Genomic DNA, 26,708 nt, shown 5'->3' with positions numbered 1-26,708 from the left:
CACTTAAGCGACTTGGTAACAGGTCGCGGGCCACAATGAGCAGAGAGGGCATATGCAGAGCGGACACAGACACAGCCCACTGTACTCTACTACTCTATGGGCCCTCCGATCCGCCTAGATGGAAGGGGACAGATCCCCTTCAGTTTTTTTTTCTTTTAGCGGATCGGATTGAAGGTATGCAGGTGTAAACGGACACAAGTCTTTTTACATTTGCCGCTCCTTAGAGGTCAATGGAAGGTCTGATTGGGTCGGACCGATCGTGTGAAAGGGGCCTAAGGCTGTTTTCACACTGATGTGCTGTGGTTTACCCAGAGCAGTGCACCGCTGGCTTTCGTGTGGGTTAGCTGCACTTTCTATTATTTCCTGCAGGCGTGGTGCACTTTCTGAAAGTGCACCAAACCCGTAGGTATTAACAGAGGTCTATGGCTCAGTGCAGGCAACCCATAGGTGCAGTGCATCTGCCGATTAGTTTGAAAGCAGCCCGGTAACCACTGCAGAACAGATATGCCCATATATACACTGTGATTATAGTATTAAACATACCTTTGATAACAGTATTCAATTTGGGTCTTGCCAACTGTTACTTTTCCAGGCAGAGTGCACTTGGTATCACTCTGCCTGTGACAGGAGGTGAGGCTATACAGGAAGCATCGTCTTATGTGTCTCTGCTACGCAGCCGCTTGCTTCCTCTACCACTGGCTTCATTCACAACACTAATGCTCTGGGATGCCGGGTCAGGAACCCTCAAGCTGGGCTTGCTAACCAGCCATCCCAGAGCAGGAGGTCGCGGGCCACATCAGAGGGCTCCGCGGGCCACTGGTTGGGCACCCCTGTGTTACAGCCTTATTCCAATATGGATTAAATTCATTATGTTTCTCAAAATTCTACAAACAATACACCATAATGACAACATGATAGACGTTTGTTTAAAATCTTTGCAAATTTATTAAAAATGAAAAAAATCACATGTACATAAGTATTCACAGCCTTTGTCATGGCACTAAATTTTAGCTCAGGTGCATCCTGTTTCCACTGATCATCCTTGAGTTGTTTCTACAACTTGACTGAAAACCTGTGGTAAATTCAGTTGATTGGAGATGATTTGGAAAGGCACACACCTGTCCATATAAGGTCCTACAGTTAACAGTGCATGTCAGAGCACAAATCAAGCCATGAATTCCCAGGAATTGCCTGCAGCATTGAAGGTCCCAACGAGCACATTTTCATCATCCGAAAATGGAATAAGTTTGGAACCACCAGGACTCTTCCTAGAGCAGGCCGCCCAGTTAAACACTTCAGCCCCGGACCAATTGTCAGCCTAAGGACCAGAGGTCTTTTTACAATTTCGCACTGCACTGCTTTAACTGGTAATTGCGCGGTCATGCAATGTTGTATACAAACAAAATTTGCGTCCTTTTCTTCCCACAAATAGAGCTTTCTTTTGATGGTATTTGATTGCCTCTGCAATTTTTACTTTTTGCGATATAAATGGAAAAAGACAAAAAGAAGAAAGAAAAATTTCAAGAAAAAAAGATATTTTCTACTTTTTGTTATAAGAAAAATCGAATAAACTCAATTTTAGTCATACATTTAGGGCAAAATTTATTCAGCCACATGTCTTTAGTAAAAAAAATGTCAATAAGCGTATATTTATTGGTTTGCGCAAAAGTTATAGCGTCTACAAACTAGAGTACATTTTCTGGAATTTACACAGCTTTTAATTTGACTGCCTATCTAATTTCTTGAGGTACTAAAATGGCAGGGCAGTACAAACCCCCCCCCCCCCCAAAGGACCCCATTTTGGAAAGTAGACACCCCAAGGAAATTGCTGAGGGGCATGTTGAGCCCATTGAATATTTTTTTTTGTCCCAAGTGATTGAATAATGACACAAAAAAAATAAAAAATAAAGTTTACAAGAAGTTGTCACTAAATGATATATTGCTCACACATGCCATAGTTATATGTGGAATTGAACCCCAAAATATATTCTGCTGCTTCTCCTGAGTACGGGGATACCACATATGTGGGACTTTTTGTGAGTCTAGCCGCGTACGGCACCCCGAAAACCAATCACTGCCTTCAGGATTTCTAAGGCAGCTAATTTTTGATTTCACTCCTCACTACCTATCACAGTTTCAAAGGCCATAAAATGCCAAAATAACACAAACCCCCCCCAAATGACCCCATTTTGGAAAGTAGACACCCCAAGGAAATTTCTGAGGGGCATGTTGAGCCCATTGAATTTATATTTTTTTTTTGTCCCAAGTGATTCAATAATGACACAAAAAAAAAAAAAAGTTTGCAAAAAGTTGTCACTAAATGATATATTGCTCACACATGCCATAGTTATATGTGGAATTGCACCCCAAAATATGTTCTGCTGCTTCTGAGTACGGGGATACCACGTATGTGGGACTTTTTGGGAGTCTAGCCGCGTACGGCACCCCGAAAACCAATCACTGCCTTCAGGATTTCTAAGGGTGCAAATTTTTGATTTCACTCCTCACTACCTATCACAGTTTCGAAGGCCATAAAATGCCAAAATAGCACAAAACCCCCCAAATGACCCAATTTTGGAAAGTAGACACCCCAAGCTATTTACTGAGAGGCATGTTGAGTCCATGAAATATTTTATATTTTGCCACAAGTTGCAGGAATATTACAATTTTTTTTTTTTTTTTGCACAAAGTTGTCACTAAATGATATATTGCTCACACTTGCTATGGGCATAAGTGAAATTACACCCCAAAATAAATTCTGCTGCTTCTCCCGAGTACGGGGATAGCACATGTGGGGGACTTTTTGGGAGTCTAGCCACGTACGGGACCCCGAAAACCAAGCACTGCCTTCAGGATTTAAATATAAAACGCTACCAAAAAAACTGTTATCGATCGCAGGGATCAGGCCTGACTCTGCGAACGCTGCAGTTATGTGTTTAGTGTTTTGTAAGTGACAGTGATCGATCGATACTGCACTTGGGTGGGCTGGGCGGAGGGGCAAAACGCAGGTGCCAGCAGGTATCTGGGCTGATCCTGCTAACAATGCGTTTTTTTGGAACCCTAAACTGCTGGGGACGCTAGTATAGATCTGATCAGATCAGATATTGATCTGTTCAGATTCTATACCACTACGGGAGGTGTATGCTTTGCGCGTGGGTGTTAGCGGTACTGGCACTAACCTAGCGCTGCCTGGGGCGACGCAGACCCTGACCCTAAAACCTAATTGATATCACCCGCCGGGTGATCAGGGGGTTAAACCTTTATTGGATAATAAATGGTGGATGCCCTGATGCTATAAAAAGCAAACTAACTAACCAGAGTCACCCGTAACACTTATACGGTTATCACTGGTGAAAGGGTTAACTAGGGGCAATCAGGGGGTTAAAATCTTTATTAGGTAGTATATGGGGGTCCCTGGCGCTATATAAAAACCTGACGGGGAACCTAAATAACTAACTGGCTAACCAGCGTCACCAGTGGCACTTATACTGTGATCGCTGGTGAAAGGGTTAACTAGGGGCAATCGGGAGTTAAATCCATTATTGGGTAATATATGGGGGTACCTAGCGCTATAAAAACCTGGCGGTGAACCTATAAAAATAACTAGCTACCTAGCGGCACTAGTGACACTAATGCAGCGATCATAAAAATGATCGCTTAGTGACACTGGCAAAAGGGGTGAAAGGGTTAACTAGGGGCAATCAGGGGGTTAAAACCATTATTGGGTAGTATATCAGGGTACCTAGCGCTATAAAAACCTGGCGGTGAACCTAAAAAAAGTAACTAGCTACTTAGCGGCACCAGTGACACTAATGCAGCGATCAGAAAAACGATCGCTTAGTGACACTGGCAAAAGGGGGTGAAAGGGTTAACTCTAGGGGCAATCAGGGGGTTAAACCTTTATTGGGGGTGGTAGGGGGCTACCCTGGACCTAACACTAACTGCCCTGACAGTTTTTACTTTTACAACTGACACTAAATGCAGTGATCAGAAAATAAATGATCACTTCAATTAGTGACACTGTGACTGGGAGGTGGGGGGGGGGATCGGGGGGCGATCGGGGGGGGGTTGTGTGCCTATGTGTACCTACATGTCAGTGTAGTGTTGGTGCACACTTACTTTCTCTTTTCTCCTCGTAGTCCGGTCAAAAAGACCGGCCCGAGGAGAATGACATCACTTCCTCCCTGCCTGTGTTTACAATACACAGCGGGGGAAGCTTCTCATTCGCCAGGAGCGATCGAGAGGGGATGGCCAGAAACCAACGGCCATCCCCTCATCCCGGATCGCTCCTGAAGTGAAACAGACCGCCGCATCCAGCGGAAGGGGGTCCGATCGGACCCCCCCCATCCGCTGGAAGGCAAGCACGTACATGTACGTGCTTGTGCCTGTACATGCCATTCTGATGACGTACATTGGCATGCGGCGGTCCTTAAGTGGTTAAACTGAGTGATCGGGGGAGAAGGGCCTTAGTCTTAGGTGACCAAGAGCCTGATGGTCACTCTGAAAGAGCTCCAGTGTTTCTATGTGGAGAGAGGAGAACCTTCCAGAAGAACAACCATCTCTGCAGCAATCCACCAATTAGGCCTGTATGGTAGAGTGGCCAGTAAAAGGCACATGACAGCTCTTCTGGAGTTTGCCAAAAGGCACCTGAAGGACTCTCAGATCATGAGAAACAAAATGATCTGGTTTGATGAAGCAAAGATTGAAATCTTTGGGCTGAATGGCAAGTGTCATGTCTGGAGGAAACCAGGCACCACTCATCAACTGGCCAATACCATCCCTACGGTGAAGCATGGTCGTGGCAGCATCATGCTGTGGGTGTGTGTGGGTGTGTTTTTCCACGGCAGGAACTGGGAGACTAGTGAGGATTGAGGCAGAGATGAATGCAGCAATGTACAGAGACATCCTTGATGTAAACCTGGTCCAGAGTGCTCTGGACCTCAGACTGGGGAAAAGGTTCATCTTCCAACAGGACAATGACCCTAAACACACAGCCAAGATAACAAAGGAGTGGCTATGGGGAAACTCCGTGAATGTCCTTGAGTGGCCCAGCCAGAGCTCAAACTTGAACTCAATTGAAGATCTGAAAATGGCTGTGCACCAACGCTCCACATCCAATCTGATGGAGCTTGAGAGGTCATGCAAAGAAGAATGGGAGAAACTGCCTAAAAATAGGTGTGTGAAGCTTGTAGCATCATACTCAAAAAGACGTGAGGCTGTAATTGGTGCCAAAGGTGCTTCAACAAAGTATTGAGCAAAGACTGTGAATACTTATGTACATGTGTTTTTATTTTTTTTTAATAAAGTTGCAAATATTGTTTGTAGAATTTTGAGGAAAATAATTAATTTAATCCATTTGAGAATAAGGCACCAGTCCTCAGGCAGGATGTACTGGAAATGGAGCGAATACAAATAAGGGCAACTATGCTAATAACGGGTCTGGAGGATATTTATTATAAGAAAAGGTTGCAAGCTCTGAACTTATTCTCTCTGGAGAAGAGACGCTTGAGAGGGATATGATTTCAATTTATAAATACCGTACTGGTGACCCCACAGTAGGGATAAAATGTTTTCGCGGAAGGGAGTTTAACCACTTAAGCCCCGGACCATTTTGCTGGCCAAAGACCAGAGCACTTTTTGCGATTCGGCACTGCGTCGCTTTAACTGACAACTGACGTCGTGCAACGTGGCTCCCAAACAAAATTGACGTCCTTTTTTTCCCACAAATAGAGCTTTCTTTTGGTGATATTTGATCACCCCTGCGTTTTTATTTTTTGCGCTATAAACAAAAAAGCGTAAATTTTGAAAAAAATGCATTATTTTTTACGTTTTCCTATAATAAATATCCCCAAAAATATATAAAAAACATTTTTTCCTCAGTTTAGGCCAATACTAGGGGATAGTTTTATGGCATTTTTATTAATATTTTTTTTTTACTAGTAATGGCAGTGATCAGCAATTTTTATTGTGACTGCGACATTATGGCGGACACATCGGACATTTTTGACACATTTTTGGGACCATTGTCATTTATACAGCAATCGGTGCTATACAAATGCACTGATTCCTGTGTAAATTACACTGGCAGTAAAGGGGTTAAACACTAGGGGGCAGTTAAGGGGTTACGTGTGTCCTGGGGAGTGTTTCTAACTGTGGAGGGGCATGACTACGTGTGGCATGTCACTGATCTCTGCCCCCGATCACAGGAAGCAGAGATCAGTGACACTGTCACTAGGCAGAACAGGGAGATGCATGTTTACATTAGCATCTCCCTATTTTTCCTCTCCACGAGACAATCGCAGGTATCCCCGCAGACATTGAGTCCGTGGGACCCACGACCCAACTCACGGAGTTTGTCGTCGGCACAGCACACGTGCCCGCAGGCTGCCTCTTAAAGAGCAATGTACAGGTACATTAGTTTGCCTGTATGTGCCATTCTGTCGCAGTATATCTGCGTGAGGCGGTCAGCAAGCGGTTAACAAGACACGTGGCCACTCATTAAAATTAGAAGAAAAGATGTTTAACCTTAAACTAAGTAGAGGGCTCTTTACTGTAAGAGCGGCAAGGATGTGGAATTCCCTTCCACAGTGGGTGGGCTCAGCGGAGAGCATCGATAATTTTCAAAAAACTACTAGTTAAGCACCTGAATGACCGCAACATCCAGGGATATGCAATGTAATACTGACATATAATCACACACATATGTTGAACCTGTGTCTTTTTTTTTCAACCTCCCCTACTATGTAACTTTGTAACAAAATGTGGAAAAAGTGAAGCTTTGTGAATATTTTTCGCATGCACTGTATGCTGGCACAATCCATTCTTTTCATAGTTAAATGGCTATAATGACCAGCAGCCCTCTGGGTTAACAGAAATTGGTGACACCTAGAAGGATTGCAACATGTAGCTGTGGCACGTAAAGATTCTATAGAAAAGTATATTACAAGCAAAAACTTGGTTAAAGCTGAGGCCTTTGTCAATACTAAAAAGTAACTCTAATGCCGCGTACACACGACTGGACTTTTCAAGGGACACTTTCGGCAGAGTTCCAACGGTCTTTCCGAATGAACAGACTTGGCCACACACAATCACACCAAAGTCCGACGGATTTGAACGTGATGACGTACGACCGGACTAGAATAAGGAAGTTCATAGCCAGTAGCCAATAGCTGCCCTAGCGTCAGTTTTTGTCCGTCGGACTAGCATACACATGAACGTATTTCTCGGTCCGGCGGAGTTCCGGTGGAAAAATTTTAAACATTTCTACAGTTCTATTTCTAAAGTCTGCCAGATTTTTGGCAAGCAAAGGTCCGATGAAGCCCACACACAATCGAATTGTCCGACGGACTCGTTCCGTAGGACCTTTGCTTGAGACAGAGACAGTGAAAGGTTATTACTGAGATGAAAGATCTGGGAGAGTCTGGTGTTCTCCAGAGCCTCTCCTGGGGAGGATGGACTTGAGGGCACTAACAGTATGGAGCCTTTTAGATTGCCTTTCTGACAACAGAACTAGAAACAGAACCTGGAGCTGACATAAGGGGACACAGGGACTAACAACATTAAGATACAAAACTAAAACAGAGAAAAAAGAAAAAAACTCCAATAAGAAGCAGAAAAAGTAGATGAAATCCATCAACAGTGCCACACAGGAAAGCAACTAGAGAAGAGAGAGATGGATCAAGTGCTTGTTGGAAACAAAGTCAAAGATGGAAGGCTTAAGTGTGTCTAAAGCCAAATCTTTTGTTTAAAATTTTGGATAGAGTTAGGTAAGGGTTAGCACCTCTATCAGGTTTTTATTTCTTAAACCATAGAAATGCAGAATGCAGTGCCAGACCAAAACTGAATGAAAGAGTCCAAGATAATTTTTGTTGTTGGCAAATAAATCATAAAAGCAGCCAAGCATTTTGGATAAACAACTACTTCCCCTTCATCAGGACTCAACAGTATAAAGCTTGGATTGACTCAGAGACAACAGTGACTAGATCTACATTAGAACCAATCAATCCCTCATTTCAGGGTTGTGCCCCGATAAAGGGGGAGTTGAGTTGCTCCCAAGACTCATTGGCTGTTTTTATATTAATTTTATTTGTTGGCAAATAATTATCTTAAACTTTTTCATTCTAGTTTGAGATACTGTTCGGTGCTCATTGAGGGAAGCTTTGATACCGCCTCACCAAATCTATTGAGTTTGCTTGAAGATTTCCTTTATCTGATTAAACTCGCAAGTTTCCAGCACCTCTTTGAGTATGTTCTTTTTGAGGTTATTATTTCTGTCTGTGTCCCCACTGTGGAGATTCACCACCTCTCTTAGCGATCATTGTCACTAGGACTGAAAGTGAGGTAAAATCCATGCTTTGGAGTTGTCACTGATATAGGAAAAAAGGGTAAATCTTCCAATGAGGACACTTGTTGAACTGTCTCAGAGAGAATTTTCCTAATGTTGGAGAAACTTTCTCCCACATCCTGTTGTGTCTTTAAAACAGGATATGAAGGAATATCCCCCAAAAACAGCTGGCAAAAAATGTGATGAGTTTTTCACCCTTACCTATGCTATCCAAAACTGAAAAAGGTTTGGCTTAAGATACTTTAAAGCTGAACAGTACCCATCTAGAAATTTCCCCAAAACCACTAGGGATGAGCTGAACACCCCCCGGTTCAGTTCACATTAGAACAGGCAAAAAGTTTGAGCCAAAATGTGAACACTATTAAAGTCTATGGGGCACAAACATGAAAAATCAAAAGTGCTAATTTTAAAGGCTTATATGCAAGTTATTGTCATAAAGTGTATGGGGACATACACATGTATGATACATGTCCTAGCAGTTTAACAGGACAGGTTCCACTCAGAACAGGCCTCGTCATGGTCGACTAAAGAACTTAAGGTGCACGTGCTCAGCGTCATATCCAGAGGTTATCTTTGGGAAATAAAGTGCTGCCAGCATTGCAGCTGCCAGCATTGCTGTAGGGATTGAAGGGGTAGGGGGTCAGTCTGTCAGTGCTCAGACCAAACGCTGCACACTGCGTCAAAGTGGTCTGCATGGCTGTCGTCCAAGAAGGAAGCCTCTTCTAAAGATCATGCACAAAAAAAAGCCCACAAACAGTTTGCTGAAGACAAGCAGACTAAGGACATGGATTACTGGAACCATATGCTGTGGTCTGATGAGACCAAGATAAACTTATGTGGTTCAGATGGTGTCAAGCGTGTGTGGCGGCAACCAGGTGAAGAGTAAAAAGACAAGTGTGTCCTGCCTACAGTCAAGCATGGTGGTGGGAGTGTCATGGTCTGGGGCTGCATGAGTGCTGCCGACACTGGGGATCTACAGTTCATTGAGGGTACACACCTCCAAGACGACCACTGCCTTGCTAAAGAAGCTGAGGGTAAAGGTAATGGACTGGCCAAGCATGTCTCCAGACCTAAACCCTATTGGGCATCTGTGGGGAATCCTCAATTGGAAGGTGGAGGAGCTCAAGGTCTCTAACATCCACCAGCTCTGTGATGTCGTCGTGGAAAAGGACTTCAGTGGCAATCTCTGATGCTCTGGTGAACTCTATGGCCAAGAGGGTTAAGGCAGTGCTGGAAAATAGTGGTGGCCACACAAAATATTGACACTTTGGGCCCAATTTGGACATTTTCACTTAGGGGTCTACTCACTTTTGTTGCCAGCGGTTTAGACATTAATAGCTGTGTGTTGAGTTATTCTGAGGGGACAGCAAATTTAAACTGTTATACAAACTGTACACTAACTACTTTACATTGTTGCAACGTGTCATTTCTTCAGTGTTGTCACATGAAAAGATATAATACAATATTTACAAAAATGTGAGGGGTGTACACACTTTTGTGAGATACTGTATATACTACACGGTATATATATATATATATATATATATATATATATTAATACACTGTCTGCACTGTATATATAGTCTGACTACAGTGTGTGTGTGTGTATTTATTTATTTATTAAACTGCCTGCATGCCACTAACCTGCCTAATCTAGCTCAAGTTCTCTCAATCACCTCCATGTATCACACTACATAAGGCCGCAGTGTAAGCAGCCTTATATAGTATGTTACATAGTTTGTCAGGTAGAAAAAAGACCATCCAGTTCAACCACAAAAAAAAAAAAAAATAATATCATACAATCCCATATACCCAATTCTATACCCACAGTTGATCCAGAGGAAGGCAAAAAAAAACAGCAGAGCATGATCCAATTTGCTAAAGCAGGGGAAAAAATTCCTTTCTGATCTCCCGAGGCAATCGGATTTTCCCTGGATCAACTTTACCTATAAATGTTAGTACCCAATTATATTATGTACACTTAGGAAACAATCCAGGCCCTTCTTAAAGCAATCCACTGAGCTGGCCAGAACCACCTCTGCAGGGAGTCTATTTCACATTTTCACAGCTCTTACTGTGAAGAAACCTTTCTGTATTTGGAGATGAAATCTCTTTTCCTCTAGACGTCAAGAGTGCCCCCTTATCCTCTTTGTTGACTGTAAAGTGAATAACTCAACACCAAGTTCACTATATGGACCCCTTATATATTTGTACATGTTGATCATATCCCCCCTTAATCTCCTCTTATCAAGAGTGAATAAATTCAGTTCCTCTAATCTTTGTGGCGTGGACTTAGCCCCCTGAGCCATGATTGGCCAAAGGCACCCAGTCTTTGGCTAATCATGGCTCTCACAGTAGATCGTGCTGTGATTGGCCAAAGCATGCAGGTCAGGTGCCTGCTTTGGGCAATCAGAAGCCATCAGTGCATGGCGATCTTGCTGTGCATTATGGGGCGCTCCGCTGTGCTCGAATTTGCCGCGAATGCCCCACATGTTCAGGTTCACTTGCGAACAAAAACACGATGTTTGAGTCAAACTTGCATTAGATTCGAACGTCGGGACCATCCCTAAAAACCACCTCCCACCAGTGTTTTTTTCTGAAAATGGGCAATTGAAGTATCCAATACCTATAAGACACCAAGTGCTGATTCATACTCAATACTCCTTGGACTTGTCTTTTGAGATATACAGATTTGTTTTACTTTGTAACGTTTGTTAAAGATTTCAATGCAACCATATGTAATAATACTAATTTCTCCTAATATTTTTTTCCAGCAGAAGAAGAGATACCTGTTCATCAATCAGAGGATTCCTATTACTCTTATGAGTATGAGACAGAGCCTTATGGCTCTGAGAATGAAGATGGTCTTGAAATTGCAGTGCATCTCACAACAGTGGCAAATATAGCCGAGGGCACAGCAGATACATTCGCAACCACCACAGAATGGTAATTTTTAGGACTGCTTTTTGCTTTAAATGCATTGACTTGGTACAGTCGCTTTGATTAATTTAAGCTCTCTTTCTATATCATTCCTTAAGGGAACACAAAAAACAATGGGATTATACTGCCATCTAAAGGAGTTTGGGACATTAGCAAACAGACTGTAAGCCAGCCCCCATATAACTCATCTGTCCAGTCAGAATACACTGATCAGCAGTTGCAGCCACTGATGACGAACATTTTTCCAGTATAATTTTTTACCATTTTGCGTTCCCAATCATAGCAACACTACTGCTTGGCCCCTACTAAGCCCCTGTACACACGGTCGGAGATTTCCACAACCAAATCCGTCGTATTTTGTCCGTCAGATTTAGTCTGACGGATTGTGTCCGAAACTGTTGCATACACACGGTCGGACTAAGTTGTCGAAAAATCCGATCTTTCAGAACATGATGAGGTAATTTCGTTACGATGGGACTAGATTCAGGCTAGTAGCCAATAGCTTTGATGTAGGAATTTGATCTGAGCATGCGTGGCACTTGGTCCGCTCAAAATTCTCTACACATGATCGGATTACGTCCGACCGGCCCAGTTGGTCGGGAAATATTTCCAACATGTTGGAAAATTGGGTCAGACGGAGATTCGGACGGAATCCGTCCGATGCATACCACACACAGTCTGATTATCTGACGACACGGTTCGATAAGACCGTGTGTATGCGGCATAAGAGTGTTGAGGAACTTGGAAGAATTTGTAAATCTGTGCTCTGTTTCCCTTGGGACAAACCAATGATCCTCCTTAACAGGAATACCACTATATCGGTTGAAGGTGTGCTCCCTTTTTTTTGGAAATCACTGACAGTTATGCCGCGTACACACGATCGGACTATCTGGTGGACTTAGTCAGGCGGACAAACCTCCGGACTTTGAAGTGGAGGTCCACCGGTCTTTCCGAACGAGCGGACCTGCCCACACACGACCAGACTTTTTAAGCACTCCCCCATGTTGAGGGCACGCAGCCTGGTACTGCTCAGGAGGGGGCGCTCACTCGTCCCTACCCCCTTTCCTGACCGGCCGGGCTGCGTGCTCAGATAAGGGTCTCAAATGGAACTTGGGGGGACCCCCACGCCGTTTTTTCGGCGTAGGGCTTCCCCTTTAAGTCCATACCAGGTGACGGGGCCAGCGACGTGTCAATCTCGCCGAAGGAGGCGGCGACATTTACCTCCTTCACTAGTCCCGTCTACCTGGAGCCGTGTTCAAAATGAACGGACTTTCCTCCGTGTGCAGGCAAGTCCGTTCATTTCAAAAGTCCGGCGGACTAGCACACAGACAGCCGGATTGTCCGCCGGACTGCCGAGTCCCCCGGACAATTTTGCGTCAAAACTTCTTTCTAAGTGCGCCGGACTTTTGGGGGAAAAAAGTCCGCCAGAGACCACACATGGGCGGATTGTCTGGCAGACTCTGCTCTTGACACTATTATAAACGATGCCACAGGTGGTCAGAGGAGGGCTAGAGGAATTCCACTCTTCCCCTTTTATCTATTTTTGCAGCAGGTACCCATAAGTCCTCAGAACCTAACTCCCATAGGGCTCAAAGCCAGAGGTAAACTAACCTCTCTGATAAGCCTTCTGCATGAAGGGGGGGCCCCTTGTTCTACAAGTGGGGAGGCTGTTTATACATCCGACAAGTTCATGGGTAGCTGCCATTTGGGTGCTGACCTGTCAGTCTTCTAGGCTGTAGCTAGGTTCCCCCCACCCAACCCCAGATGGAATTCCACTTACCAGGATGTTCTGGGAGTTTCCTCAGCACAGATGGTCTCTGCTTCATCGGAGGGATCCCACTGTAAGTTTGATTGCTGACCTGGCCTTTGTTGGGCATCACTTTTCGTGTTGCAGAACCTCCATCTTTGGGAAGGTTTGGTCATTCTCCCTGAAACAGGACAAGTTGCCTGGTACCTACACTGCATAATGCTGGTAGTGCTACCCTCAGCCGCACTGTCTTTCTTAGACACAATGCATTGCCCTCTGGCCCTCCTTATCTGGGGCTCTCCACACCAAAGGGACAGGTTTGCACACATGGGTGCTTTTCATCTCTTTCATGGCAGAATAAATCCATCACTAGAGGGCTCTGTACTCCCCTAGTCTTTCAGCCAGCAGAACATGCTGAGATCCAGCTACAGAGATAGCCCCTGTTGAGGATTGAGTATGTCTGGAGACCTTCAGCGGACTTGATCACTTGGAAATAGGTCTTCCTTCTGTGGCTGATCTGCATCCTTTTCAGGAGGTTCTTCCAGATCCTTTCCTTGGTTCTGTCCCTAATCAGGTGAATGTTCTTAGTAGCGTTGTTAAGGTTCTTGCCCCTTGTTTCATAACTGTAAATCCTTCAGTGGTCCAGGAGGGTCAGATAATTCTTATAACCATGTCCTGGATCTAGGTTAGGCAAGTCCTGCAGAATTCCTCAGTCAGGCCCCAGAGATTCCTCTAGGTGTTAAAGTGGATGGGTCTTGCTCGTCCTCTTGTTTTCCAGGTGTTCACAGGTACCAGGATAGGGTTGCAGTATGACTTCATCCCTGCCTACCCTTTAGAGGTACCTCTTGTACAGCCTACTCCCTCTTTCTTTCATGGTTGGGTTTTCTACCAGTCTCAGGGGTCATTTTAGGATATTATGCTCTGAAGGTTTTCACATTCCTTGAATATCTAATTGCAGAATTGGTTGGCTAGAAACCTCATTCTTATTGTGGGACCTTCCTTTCCTGTGTGCCAGTGTATAGACCCACTCGTCTTTCTCTCATGGAACTATTCTTTGCTAGGTTCCCTCCAGGTGCCCGTTCTTCTAGGTCCCTGTGTTAATTTTTCTTGACCCCATAATGTTGTTAATCTGTTTCTTTTTTTGGGGGTAGTTATCTTGTTCCACGTGTTTTAATAGGATCAGTGTTATTTTAGGTGGAGTCATTCCCCTTGGCCGTGATCTCTTCTGCCCTGGTCTAAGCATCAGGTTGCTTCTCTGAGGCATATCCTTGGTTATTAGCAGTTTCCCTGTCCTGTCCTGTCCCAACTGTTTCTGAATTCATGTGTCCCTCAGTAGATGAGAAAGAAAATAGACTATCTTAATCATAAAGTACAGGACACAGGCAAAGTATTCAGAGACCCTGGGTTATAGGCTCCTACCTTCAGGTAATTATTGGCAAGCTTTTGAGGACATGCCTACTGGGTGCCTCCCCTAAAACGCTACCCCATTCAGTGAGTCCTCAAGTTTGTTCTAGGTTTTAAAGGTGATGTAACTCTTCTCCTTCACAGACAAAAAAGTATTAGCCCCTGTACACACGGTCGGAGATTTCCACAACCAAATCCGTCGGATTTTGCCCGTCGGATTTTGTCCGTCGGATCTTGTCCGAAACTGTTGCATACACACGGTCGGACAAAGTTGGCGAAAAATCCGATCTTTCAGAACGCGATGATGTAATTTCGTTACGATGGGACTACATTCAGGCTAGTAGCCAATAGCTTTGATGTAGGAATTTGATCTGAGCATGCGTGGCACTTGGTCCGATCAAAATTCTCTACACATGATCGGAGTATGTCCGACCGGCCCAGTTGGTCGGGAAATATTTCCAACATGTTGGAAAATTGGGTCCAACGGATATTCCGACGGAATCAATCCGATGCATACCACACACAGTCGGATTATCCAACGACACGGTCCGATAGGACACATTTCGACGGATTCTCCGACCGTGTGTACAAGGGCTTAGAGAAAATTGTCCCGGAGATTTCAAGGAGATCACAACAGAATTAAACAAATGCAATATGAACCAAAATAGTTTATTACAAAAATACAATTTCTCTTTCGTTCACTGACTGACACAGCTCCATTATTCTTGACCATAGGGTTGTTACGCCACCTTCAGGAGAGGACTAGGCAGAACGTGTTATACATGTGAAACAAAACAGAACTTTATAGTTCCACCCAGGGGGCAGTCCCTTCAGTAACAACCCCTCAGCCTGCTTCCTGCAGCTTCAGTTTTTTTCTGCCTAGTGAAGGAGATGGACCTAGGAACCCTGCAGGACCGTCGGTCCTGGGATTTTTTGCAGAAGTTTGCCTTTTGCGCAAGCTTTTTGAATCCTGTGATCTACTATCAACAGCCGGCTGGGTGACAGGCTGGATATCCTTATCCTTGTAGTCTCCCCAGCCTGGCCATCGAGCGTGTGCAGACCCTAGCTATGCGCTGGGTCAGCCATGACATGCCCCTTAGGCTCCAGGGGCAGCCGGTGAGTGCAACACTCCGGGGCACACATATGACCGGACTACTGATGTCTTTGTCACAGTGTGCTGGGCCAGCAGCCACCCCGTACTGATCAGGGACTGGGTCTGTGATGGGATGTCCCCAGCTCGTCCGGATGGTAAGTATAGCTCTCCCTACCTCGACGGGGTTGAGCAGCTGGGCATTTCCTGGGAGGTCGATTCGGGGGTCCCTCTCCTTCCTCTCTTCTCTCCTTGTCCCTATCTTCCCTCCCCCCATGGGGGATGCTGCATGATGGGCTGCTGAGCAGGGTGTGCCTATAGCCAGGGGACCCCCGGGGGGCTCTCACCTTGGATGGGAGGCTGCGCTGGGTGGCTGTGTCCCTGGGTGTCTGCAGTTCTGATCTTGCAGATCGCCATAGCGCTATTCTGCCGCCGTCTTTCCTCTGTGTACAGTTGTTTTTTGTCCATTTTTGGTGTGCCTCAGTGGAAAGCATGGTCAGGGGCGATTTTGCTGTAGCGCAGCGCGGTTTTTATGCTCAGCGCTGGTCCCTGCTGCTCAGAACAGCGCGTTTTCTCACTCAGGACACCTGGGAGCTGACACAGGACACAGGCACTCAACGGCACAGAACTCGGTCAGGGTGGGGAGTCCTGCGGTGGGGGCCTGTCAGTCTGCAGCAGCTAGGAGAGTGGGACTGTGCACCTGTCGTAAGTCCCCAAGGGTGGCAGACAGGGTGGGTCAGCATGGCTTCAGAAACTGGTGTTTCTTCCCCCAAACTCCCGGCAATTGCAACCGGCGCTAGTTGGAGCACTTATCATAGCTTTGCCTGATACCCTGGAGATTGAAGATACAACAGGTCCTTCTGATGATGTAGCCGTCCCTTTTGGGTCCCATAAGCCAGCCCGTGCACCTAAGGTGTTTCCGTATCTGACTTATTTCGATAAGTTCATATACAAGGAATGGGGAAGGCTGCAACTGACCTTTTCGGTCCCAAAAAGTATGGCGGTGCGTTACCCCTTTGAGGAGAGCCTTCTTAAAAAATGGTCGGCTTCTCCGGTCGTGGACCCCCAGTAACCAGGTTAAATAAAGTAACCATTATCCAGTAGAGGGGACTCCTGCATTTAAGGACCCCACCGACAGGAAGGCCGAGGCAGTGGCCCATTCCTTGTTTATGGGTTGTGGGGTCAGCGATGTGACCAGTACTAGCCTCAGCACTTGTGTCGCAGACACTTACTGAGTTGGCAAAACGTTTGCACAGCGAGTTGGGGAAGCAACAGGCCTCTCCTGTCTGCATGGAACTAGCAGACCAGTTAGTGCAAGGCCTTAAGTACGTTTGTGACGCGGCCCTAGATACGCTTCCTCTGTTATCCAGGGCTTCAGTGTCAGCAGTGGTGCTGAGGCACCTGATTTGGCTAAAATGCTGGTCTGCGGACCAAGCATTTAAGAAAGCCCTGATGGATCTACCCTTCCTTGGTGAGCGGCTCTTTGGAGCCTCATCGAATGACATCATTAAGAATGTCAAAAGTGGGAAGAGGACCTTACTCCCACAGACCAGGAAGGCTAAGGAGCCACGCCATAGGCAAGGGCCCTAATTTTCTACTCAAAAGAGACTTCTTCGTCCGACTGGGGCTTCGGCTAAATGCCCCCAGCCCAACAGGATGACCTCTGAGGGACAAAAGCGTCCATGGAACCGCAAGCCTAACATGCCTGCAAGCAAAAATGCTACCGCTTGAAGGTTTGCCCCCACCCACCTCTCGGGTGGGGGGGTCGCCTTCGGGAGTTTGCAGTCCGGTGGGCCTCTCGGCTGTTCGAACCAATGGGTCTGCAAACTGATTCCCTCTGGCTACAAGATAGAGTTCCTTTCTTAGCCACCAAACAGATTCTTCCCCTCCAGCATACCCTTACTCCTGGCTCGCCGGGAGGTCCTAATGGGGGCGGTAAGGGACCTGCTAAGTCATGGGGTAATGGTGCCTGTTCCGGAGTCGGAAAGGTTCTGAGGTTCTACTCCAATCTGTTTGTAGTCCCCAAAAAGGAAGGGGTATGTCCAATCCTGGACCTGAAAGCCCTCAATTGCTTTGTAAAAGTACAAAGGTTCAAAATGGAATCAGTTCACTCAGTGGTCGCTGCACTCAATCAGGGGGACTCCCTGGCGTCTTTGGAAATCCAGGATGCGTACCTGCACATACCCATATGCCTCCGGCATCAGAGGTTTCTGCGATTTGCAGTTGGGGAAGCCCACTACCAGTTTGTGGCCCTTCCCTTTGGTTTGGCATCAGCTCCCGAGTCTTTACAAAGGTATTGGCTCTCCTGGCCTCACGTCATTTGGAAGGTGCAGAGATTTGTATCCAGGACAAGAGGGCAGATGCGTCGGACGAGCTGGTTGCTCCGTGGGGTCAGTATTGACTGATCTACGCCTTTCCTCCGCTAAAGCTAATACAACCTCTGCTCTGCAGAGGGGAGACTGAGGGGATTCCAATAATTCTGATTGCCTCAGGTTGGCCTTGGCGCCCCTGGTAACACCGACCTAGTACGCCTGGTTGTGGACACTCCCTGGCGACTACCGATAAGAGAAGACCTTCTGTCTCAAGGTCCGATTCTCCATCCTGCATTACCATCGCTGGTTTTACCGGCATGGCTGTTGAGAGCCAGGTGCTAAGGAACCGAGGAAGCTTTTCGGACTCGGTGATTTCAACTATGTTGAGAGCATGAAAATCTTCTTCTCGGAAGATATACCATCGTAACTGGAAGGCCTACATCTCTATGTGTGAAGAGAAAGGATGGCGTCCGCGCACCTATTCCGTTTCCAGGATCCTGCTGTTTCTGCAGCGAGGAGTAGACCAGAAATTGGCTTTAAGTACCATTAAGGGACAAATATCAGCCTTGGCTGTTTTTTTTCAGCGACCCCTAGCTGGTCATTCTCTAGTGAGCACTTTTATTCAGGGCTTTCAGCATGTAGTTCCTCCGGTGGCCTTGTCTTGAAAGTCGCCCTATCTGGTTATCTATAAGGATAAGGTGGTGTTGCGTCCGCAACCTTCTTTTCTTCCGAAGGTGGTTTCGGCGTTTCACATCAATGAAGACATTGTGTTACCATCTCTGTGTCCTAAACCGACACATCCTAAGGAGGTGGCCCTTCATTCCCTGGACGTGGTCCGGGCTCTAAGGATGTATTTGTCTGCCACGGCTCCCTTTCAGAAGTCAGACTCTCTGTTTGTTTCGGTAGCTGGTCCGAAAAAAGGTATGGCGGTCTTGTCGGCCACTATTTCCAGGTGGATCAGACAGATTGTGGTACAGACCCACGCCTTGAAGGGGCAGGTGCCCCCCTTTCCTGTCACGGCCCATTTCACCAGGGCAATTGGAACCTCTTGGGCTTTCCAACATCAGGCGCCAGTTGCTCAAGTGTGTAAGGTGGCAACTTGGTCATCCGTTCACACTTTTACCAAATTCTACAAAGTAAATGTAAGTGCATCTTCGGATGCTTGCTTTCGCCAGAAAAGTTTTGCAGGCGGCCATGTGATGTTGCAATTGCACTTCTTTTTTTCAGTTTTTTTCTTAAAATACAGTTACTTTTGAGTATAATGCACTGTTGCATTGTTAACCGCAAGTTCTGATGCGACTAGATAACGTGGTGACTCCCCTGTTAGGGAGCACTTCTGGTTGTGGGGAAATTTTTTTATGCTGTTCCCACTCCTCGTTATGGCACTGCTTGGGGACATCCTTATGGTCAAGAATAATGGATCTGTGTCAGTCAGTGAACGAAAGAGAAAATAGGATTTTTGTACTCACCGTAAAATTCTTTTCTCTGAAGATCACTGACTGACACAGCCCCCCCCCCCTCCTATTGATTTACGTTATACTGCTTGTTAACATACTGAAGCTGCGGGAAGCAGGCTGTGGGGTTGTTACTGAAGGGACCGCCCCCTGAGCAGAACTATAAAGTTCTGTTTTGTTTCACATGTATAACATGTTCTGCCTAGTCCTCTCCTGAAGGTTGGCGTAACAACCCTATGGTCAAGAATAATGGAGCTGTGTCAGTCAGTGAACTTCAGAGAAAAGGATTTTACGGTGAGTACAAAAATCCTATTTTAAAAGGGTTAAAAACATGAAAAATGCACCAGAAACATTCATCAAGATGCTTCTTTAAGTGTATACATCAAGAGAGTTCTTTAGGACAGTGCTGAACTTTTCAAATCCTAAGCTACTAGCCAGGCCTTAAGGCCCCTAATTCCGTCCCTAAACACACCCTCATAAATTATCTCATGAAATGACACTTAAATGTTTTATGCAAAATTAAGTTACAAAAATAACCTTTAACAAGAAGTTTATCAGTGCCCATCAGTGCAGTCTCACCTGTGCTCATCAATGCAGTCTCACCTGTGCTCATCAATGCAGTCTCACCTGTGCTCATCAATGCAGCCTCACCTGTGCCCAACAATGCAGCCTACCTGTGTCCATCAATGACGCTTCACCTGTGCCCAACAATGCAGCCTACTTGTGTCCATCAATGCCACTTCACCTGTGCCCAACAATGCAGCCTACCTGTGTCCATCAAGCCTGCTTCACCTGTGCCCAACAATGCAGCTTACCTGTGCCCAACAATCCAACCTACCCGTGTCCGTCAATGCCGCTTCACCTGTGCCCAACAATGCAGCCTACCTGTGTCCATCAATGCCGCTTCCCCTGTACCCAACAATGCAGCCTGGCTGTATCCATCAATAGCACTTCACTTATGACCAACAGTGCAGCCTACCTGTGCCCAGCAATGCAACCTACCTGTGTCCATCAATGCTGCTTCACTTGTGCCCAACATTGCAGGCCTACCTGTGGCCATCAGTGCCACTATATCTGTGCCCAACAATGCAGCCTACCCGTGTCCATCAATGCAAACTACCCATGTCCATCAATGCAGCCTACCTGTGCCCAACAATGCAGCCTACCTGTGCAGGGGAAGAGAGAGGAGAGGAGGATTGCTGGCCAGGTCATCAGAGTGCCGAGGAGCATTGCTGTAACAGCTTTCATTTAAATTGCAGAGTGTTTCCCACGCTCGCCGTCACATACAGCCCTGCCTCCTGGCCTGGGTACTTTGATACACTTCACACATCCCTGCATTGGACGGTGATCTGTCTGTCAAAGTACCCGGGCCAGCAGGCAGGGCTGTGTGTGACAGCGAGTGCAGAGAACACTCTGCAATTCTAATGAAAGCTGTTACAGCAATGTCCCTCAACGCTCTTAGGCCTTGTGCACACAGGATGTTTTTACAGCTGCTTCTAGGGGAGTTTGACTTTTTTTTTTTCCTGCCTCTAAATGCCCTCCATGTGTCCATGTGCACACACAGGCTTTTAGCAGTGTTTAGCAGCAGGAGCTTTTAGAGGCTGTTAGAGACAGGGAAAGAAAACACTGCCAGTGCATCCAGGAGCAGCAGAGTTTGGGCAGAAAAAACATTTTAAACTACTAATAGGTGCTAGAAGCTGCTAACAGCTTCTAAAAGCTGTTAAACATTAGTGCTTGAGCATTAATTCATTTAAATGACCAGAATAACTATGAAATAACGCCTGTAAAAGCTCCTAAAAGCTTGTAAAAGCTTTAGACACTTTTATAAACTCCTGGCATTTATTCTGCAAAAAGGCTGCTGGCTTCTAGGAGAGTTAAATAAACATCCTGTGTGTATGAGGCCTGATCTGGCCACTTTTTTTTCCTCTTGCTTCCCTGGGAGAAGGGCACCCATTCAACCCCGCCTGCCAGCGGTGCTCGCCCTCCACTTCCAGGCAGCCCAGGCTCGCCAGCCCTCATTTTCCACTCGCAAAATGAGAGTAGGCAAGTGGAAAATTTGGGAGCTGTCTTAGGATGCATAGATACGTATTGCTTTGCTTTGTTCAGAATATACAGAATGATAGTAGGTCAGTAAATAAATCACTATAAAAATATTATAATCACAATACCTTTCATAAAACAAAGTTCACTTTGCAAGGGGTTTCGATATTACCAAGCAGGGCATCTGTAAAAATCACAAAAAATAATGAAATAGCAAAAAAATTTGGAAAAATAATGATATTTATAAATCTATATGCATTATTTAGCAGCTTTGCCCATAGTAGTGGTAACTGTTCTCAAAAAATTAGGTGTCACAAGTATCATCAAGGAAACCCAAACATCAAAGATGTCTATCAAGGGACTGTGGAGAAATCCAGGACCCTGCTTTTCAAGATCGTGCTTAAACAGAAAAAATACAGCAAAAATACTCTGCTCTGTTTTGTGTGGATGCCCCAGAACATGTTGCAAGGCAAATTTCCAAAATAGCCCTAATCTTCTTTCACATGTGCAGAATCTTCTAGTTTAAAGCTGAAGCTACAATACTTGTAAAAAGAGCCTCACAAAAGTCAAGGAAGGGACTTGATCAATTCATAAAAGATGTCACAGGAGGAAAGGTTTTACTTTCACAGTTGAAGATCCCATGGATTTACCAGCATGGTTTTTAAAGATGGAGGTCTCAAATCTGTTATTCCTACTTTGCTAAAAGCAAGAAAAGCCTCTTCCAAGATCTACTAATTATACATGGAAATCCTCCTTTGCCTGGTGTGAACACAGGCACTTCAATCCCAGATATTACTCTGTGACTCGCTTTCTGGCCTTCCTACGATTACATTTTGACCAGGAGTAGGCATTCTGAAGGAACAGATTATCTTTCAAAGACCTTTGGCTTCAATATTCCTGTGGAAAAACTTCTGATCAAGGTGTATCTCGCATTAAGCTCCTACTGTAGCACCCTGTGTTTTCTTGTAATTCCAGCTTAGTTCTCTCTGCTCTACAGAATCCATCCTTTGAACCCATCAGGGATATTATGTTAGAAGACCACTCCTGCATAGTAGCTTTTTAGATTGCTTTCAGGCGTGTGTTTGAGTTGGCGACTCTCTACTGTAATGAGCTGTTCATACTTCACAAATACTAGGTTGTCTTACACCCAAGATCATCCTGTCTTACTATCCTTTTTTACCATCCTTATCTGTCTTCCTCCTCAATGAGAACATAGTCCTAACATCCTTATGCCCTGCTCCAAAGAATCCAAAGGAAATCTCTAATTATCACCTGGACGTAGTCAAAGTTATTAAAGTCTGTCTTAAAATTACAGCTTTCAATCAGGCAAACGGATTTCCTCTTTGTCCTGTCCTCACGATCTTGCAAGGGACACCCTACATCCAAGTCCACAATCGTTGGCTGGATAAGAAATTCAGAGCTTACACTGTCAAGTGGATGTCTAATCTTTCAGCCCCATGGTTCTTGCGATGGCACTCTGAAATTGGATCTGTTGACCCTTGTTGTTGTCAGACCTGTTGGCACAGTTCTGTTTGCCTAGTTGTTCCTGTACTGTACAATTAAGATAAGAGGAGTTTTTACTTATCTGTAAATTCCATATCTTGGAGAATAGTATAGGACACAGGCCACCCCTTTCTTTAATTCGTTGCTCTAAATGTCTTGCTACCAAAGTGATGATTTACAGGGTGGGGTAAGGTCATGGGGAAAGCACCCAGTCAGTGTGTCCTCAAAAGCTTACCAATGCCTAATCACCTGAAGGTGCAAGCCTAAAACTCAGGGTCTATGAATACTTTTTCTATCCCCTGTGCTGCCATTGCTGCAAAACCCCTATGTGTTTACTTGCCCTGTGCATTGCTTTCCCAAAAACGGAGACTTGCTGGGTAGAGGAGAAGTTTTCTTCACTGTCCCAGCATTTTGTAGGTGGCAGTATAACCTGACTGTTCTGAATCACTGTGTCCCTCAATGGATTCACAGAAAATAAAATTATGCTAAGTACAACAATCTTAATTTTCCAGCCGTTGTATTAGGGCACAGTTTGGGATTACAAGCCACAGTCTAATTCAAAGCTTTGTGGTTTTAAGGACTCTGCATAGGCTAGAACTGTGCAAACAATATTGCAAATAGGCACATCACCATTTATAATGTGACTGTTTTTTTTTCTTCCTTTTAAATAGAAAATGAAATGTATGAAAATACAGACTACAGCACAAGATGAACTTGGACAGATTGCATTCTACTGGATACTACAGAAAATGAACCTAGCTGGTTATAGACACTTGCCTAACATCAATCTTTTATTTTATTTTTCTTCCATTTAACCAGCTTGGTTTTTCTTTTTGTGTTTTCAATGTGGAATTTTCATAGAAGATACAGATGTATCAGGTGTAGAAAATCTTTTTTTTCTGAACAAATAATTTCAAAGCTTTTCCTAAAAAATTTTGACAACAAGAAACCTCCTTTTATCTGCTGAGGTAAAGGCAGATTTCTCCTTTAAACCCATCAACATGTTCACTTATCAGACTTTACAAGCAGCTTTGTAGCTTGCTGTTTGAGGTTTCTAGTGTTCCAGCTGAATTTACTCACCAGGACAACAATCTTATTTGAAGCGTTATAGGCAAAAAATATGCCACATCTAGGAAAGCTTTGATCCTGTCCTTTGATCCAGTTTTACCTGATGCAGTTCCTTTTTATTATAGGTTTCATTAGATTTTAACATTGTTTAACTTTTTCCATTTTAGACACATTTTTCCATAGAACATACATTTTATTTTATTAAAGTCAACCTATAAGTTGTATGTGCCAGAATTGAAGTAAAAGGCATCACTTGCTAACAAAGCTCTGCAGTTCAAATTTGTGTACATAACCAAATGAAGCCAAACCCAACAAAGTAGTAATAGTTATCATTAATCCTGCAGCCAACCTAGTACCATTGCGGGAAAAGTATATTTATTTTCTGCAAGAAACTTTAGAACTTATATTTTTTTATTTTTTTGTAAATTCTTTATTTAACGTGGAAGCAGTCACAAAAAGCATAGTTACAACACATACATGGGCGAAGTAACCATGAGCCACTTTAAAGTACATAGGGAATGTTGCATAAGAAATTTTGACATCATCCATAGGTGGAACATTTCTCTTTTGTTTAAGCTAATACATTTAGGATGAGCAGCTAACACCATCTAATACCTTCGGATACTCAACCCCTACTGCCAAATGTTAGAATGTCCAGTCATTTCTTGTATAGATTGTGATTCATTAAAATACAAAACTTCTTATATCAATTTACAGCTTATGCCCTGGGCACTATGCAGGCTTTGGGATCCCAATGTGTAAGCTAAATGTATATGGTCACCAGTTAAAACTAAAATTGTATGTAGTCCAATGCTAATGAAAGATTACCAAGTTATACGATACATTACTTTCCATTTTAAAACTACTGATTTTGAGTGGCAAAGGTTTGAATCACCAAAAGCTACAGGCTTCAGCCTACAAACCTTATTGTACCTATTGTAATCCACCGCTGATTGTGATCAAAGCACTCCAAACCTTTGTCAATTCTCAAACAACTTCCAAATACAATAATTACAGTACACAACACCAGGTATAAAAAAAAATGGGGCTAAACTGCTTTGTTTATTATGAATTATCAAAACATTTAATTAAACTATATACATTATGAACTATTAACATCTTGAAGTATGGGAAATGTATACAGGTGTTTGACAAACAAGTACTGAACACCTGACTTGAGTCTCAAAAGTACTGAATGTTTGTTTGTGGTTAAACTGTTTTGTTGGGATGTAAATTCCTTGATGTAAGTTATGAAGTTGACATCCAAAAGGATATTTATAATCTTTTCTCCAGTTGCATGTGTAATTTGTATGAACAGGTAATGTTTTTGTTTATTTGCACTGGCAAATACAACCAAAGCAAGACACATTTGTGTTATTGATGCATCTACTTTACCTTGTCCTAGATACTTCCAAGATCTTATCTCAATGTCTTAAGAGGAGGTAGCACTTTCAGCTTAATTTAATTATAAAAATATGTGTATAAGACAGCATAGGAAAAGGGTAAAAAAAACGAAATTCTTTGAATCCAGATCATTACTACTGTATGACCAGTGCATAACATTATTTTTTTTACAACTGAGGTGATCTGCTGTCTAAATGGCAAATTTGGACAATGTAGCTCATGGCCCTGAATGACAGGGACCATGCCATTACCTTGTTAACACACATTTCCTGGCAGAGATTTTCCCTTTCCTGCTTTGGAGCCAGTAGGATGCATGCAGTTGTCACTCATTTGATAACACAACCCGTTCAATAATATAATGTATTTATTCAAGGTGAACTACACTATGTACCTGCATATGAAAGAAGTGTATGTGTTGCCCACTGCAGTCAAAGAGGTTACCGGTTACATTACTTAATTAAACAAGAACCTTATGTGTGTGCCAAAAATCATTAAATACACTTTTTTTTTTAAATGAGACTGTTCCACAAACAAGTATGCTAGTAGTTCTACATACATATTTATTGATTAAAGTCTTTTGTCATTGAAAAGAGAGACCTAGAGAAAGTGTCTTAGGAACATGTTTCTTTAAAATAAAAAGCATTGCACAATTAGTCCCAAATCAGCATCCATACCATTATATCATGTGACTGTTGATTACACTTCAGTGCTTCAACCCCAACACATAACTTAATGTATAATATAGTATGATTAAATTATATATAATTTACTGTCCTTCCTAGTACATGTATATACATTGCTAAACATAATTCTTTCTTGCCAAAGTTGAATGTGAAAGTCAGTGTATTATACTGATTTGGGGAATGTCTTAAGACCTTGGGTTTGGGCAAGAGAAATGGCATTAACATACCTTATGGTAATTTTTTTTATTTTCAATTTCTAATTTACACTGAAAATGAATGAATAATCTTGCCAGTGACTAGCAGCTTCTTGCTTCCTTACGTGATTCTCGTGTCCTAACAGCAGATGCTATATTGCTAAATGGTAGTAAATGTGTTGCTGGCAGAACTGTATAAGCTTTTTCACAGTAGATATGTATATGAAATGGGTTTGATCTTGTATCTGATTATTGAAGCTCTAGTGTCTCACTCATGCATCATCTTAAATGAGAATAAACCGTTTACAAACTTTTGTTCATTTTGTTTTATCTGATTGTATATTGCATCAGACTCACATTGTTGTTTAGTTGTCTAGTAATTACTTCTGAGTTCAGATCCACGTTTTCTCTTTGGTTATTGTTATAAAACCTTTGCTGTTGCTGGACAGGAACTGAGTCTTTTTTCTTCTTTCTTCTATTCAATTGGCCCTCACTGTTGTCATAAAACCCCATACAGTTAATCTG

At 43.9% G+C, this 26,708-nt stretch overlaps 1 protein-coding gene across 3 annotated transcripts in view; it reads left to right on the top strand.

Annotated features, from left to right (window-relative positions):
* CPAMD8 (C3 and PZP like alpha-2-macroglobulin domain containing 8) overlaps window positions 1-26,497 on the top strand; it is a 356,744-nt gene extending 330,247 nt beyond the window's left edge. For 2 of the 3 annotated variants that reach the window (XM_077475516.1, XM_077475514.1), the window contains 2 exons: window positions 11,119-11,290; window positions 23,506-26,497. In XM_077475516.1, the coding sequence (XP_077331642.1) occupies window positions 11,119-11,290; window position 23,506 (173 nt within the window). In that variant the 3' untranslated portion in view covers window positions 23,507-26,497. The remainder of the gene's footprint in view (window positions 1-11,118; window positions 11,291-23,505) is intronic. The other variant, XM_077475515.1, reaches the window with a different exon arrangement.
* Window positions 26,498-26,708: the final 211 nt, after the last annotated feature.

The sequence above is a fragment of the Lithobates pipiens genome, unplaced genomic scaffold (assembly GCF_037356315.1).
Source record: "Lithobates pipiens isolate NorthernLeopardFrog02 unplaced genomic scaffold, aLitPip1_a1.2 Scaffold_13, whole genome shotgun sequence".
NCBI classification, from domain to species: Eukaryota; Metazoa; Chordata; class Amphibia; order Anura; family Ranidae; genus Lithobates; species Lithobates pipiens.
This window is presented reverse-complemented; position numbering and strand designations above follow the sequence as displayed.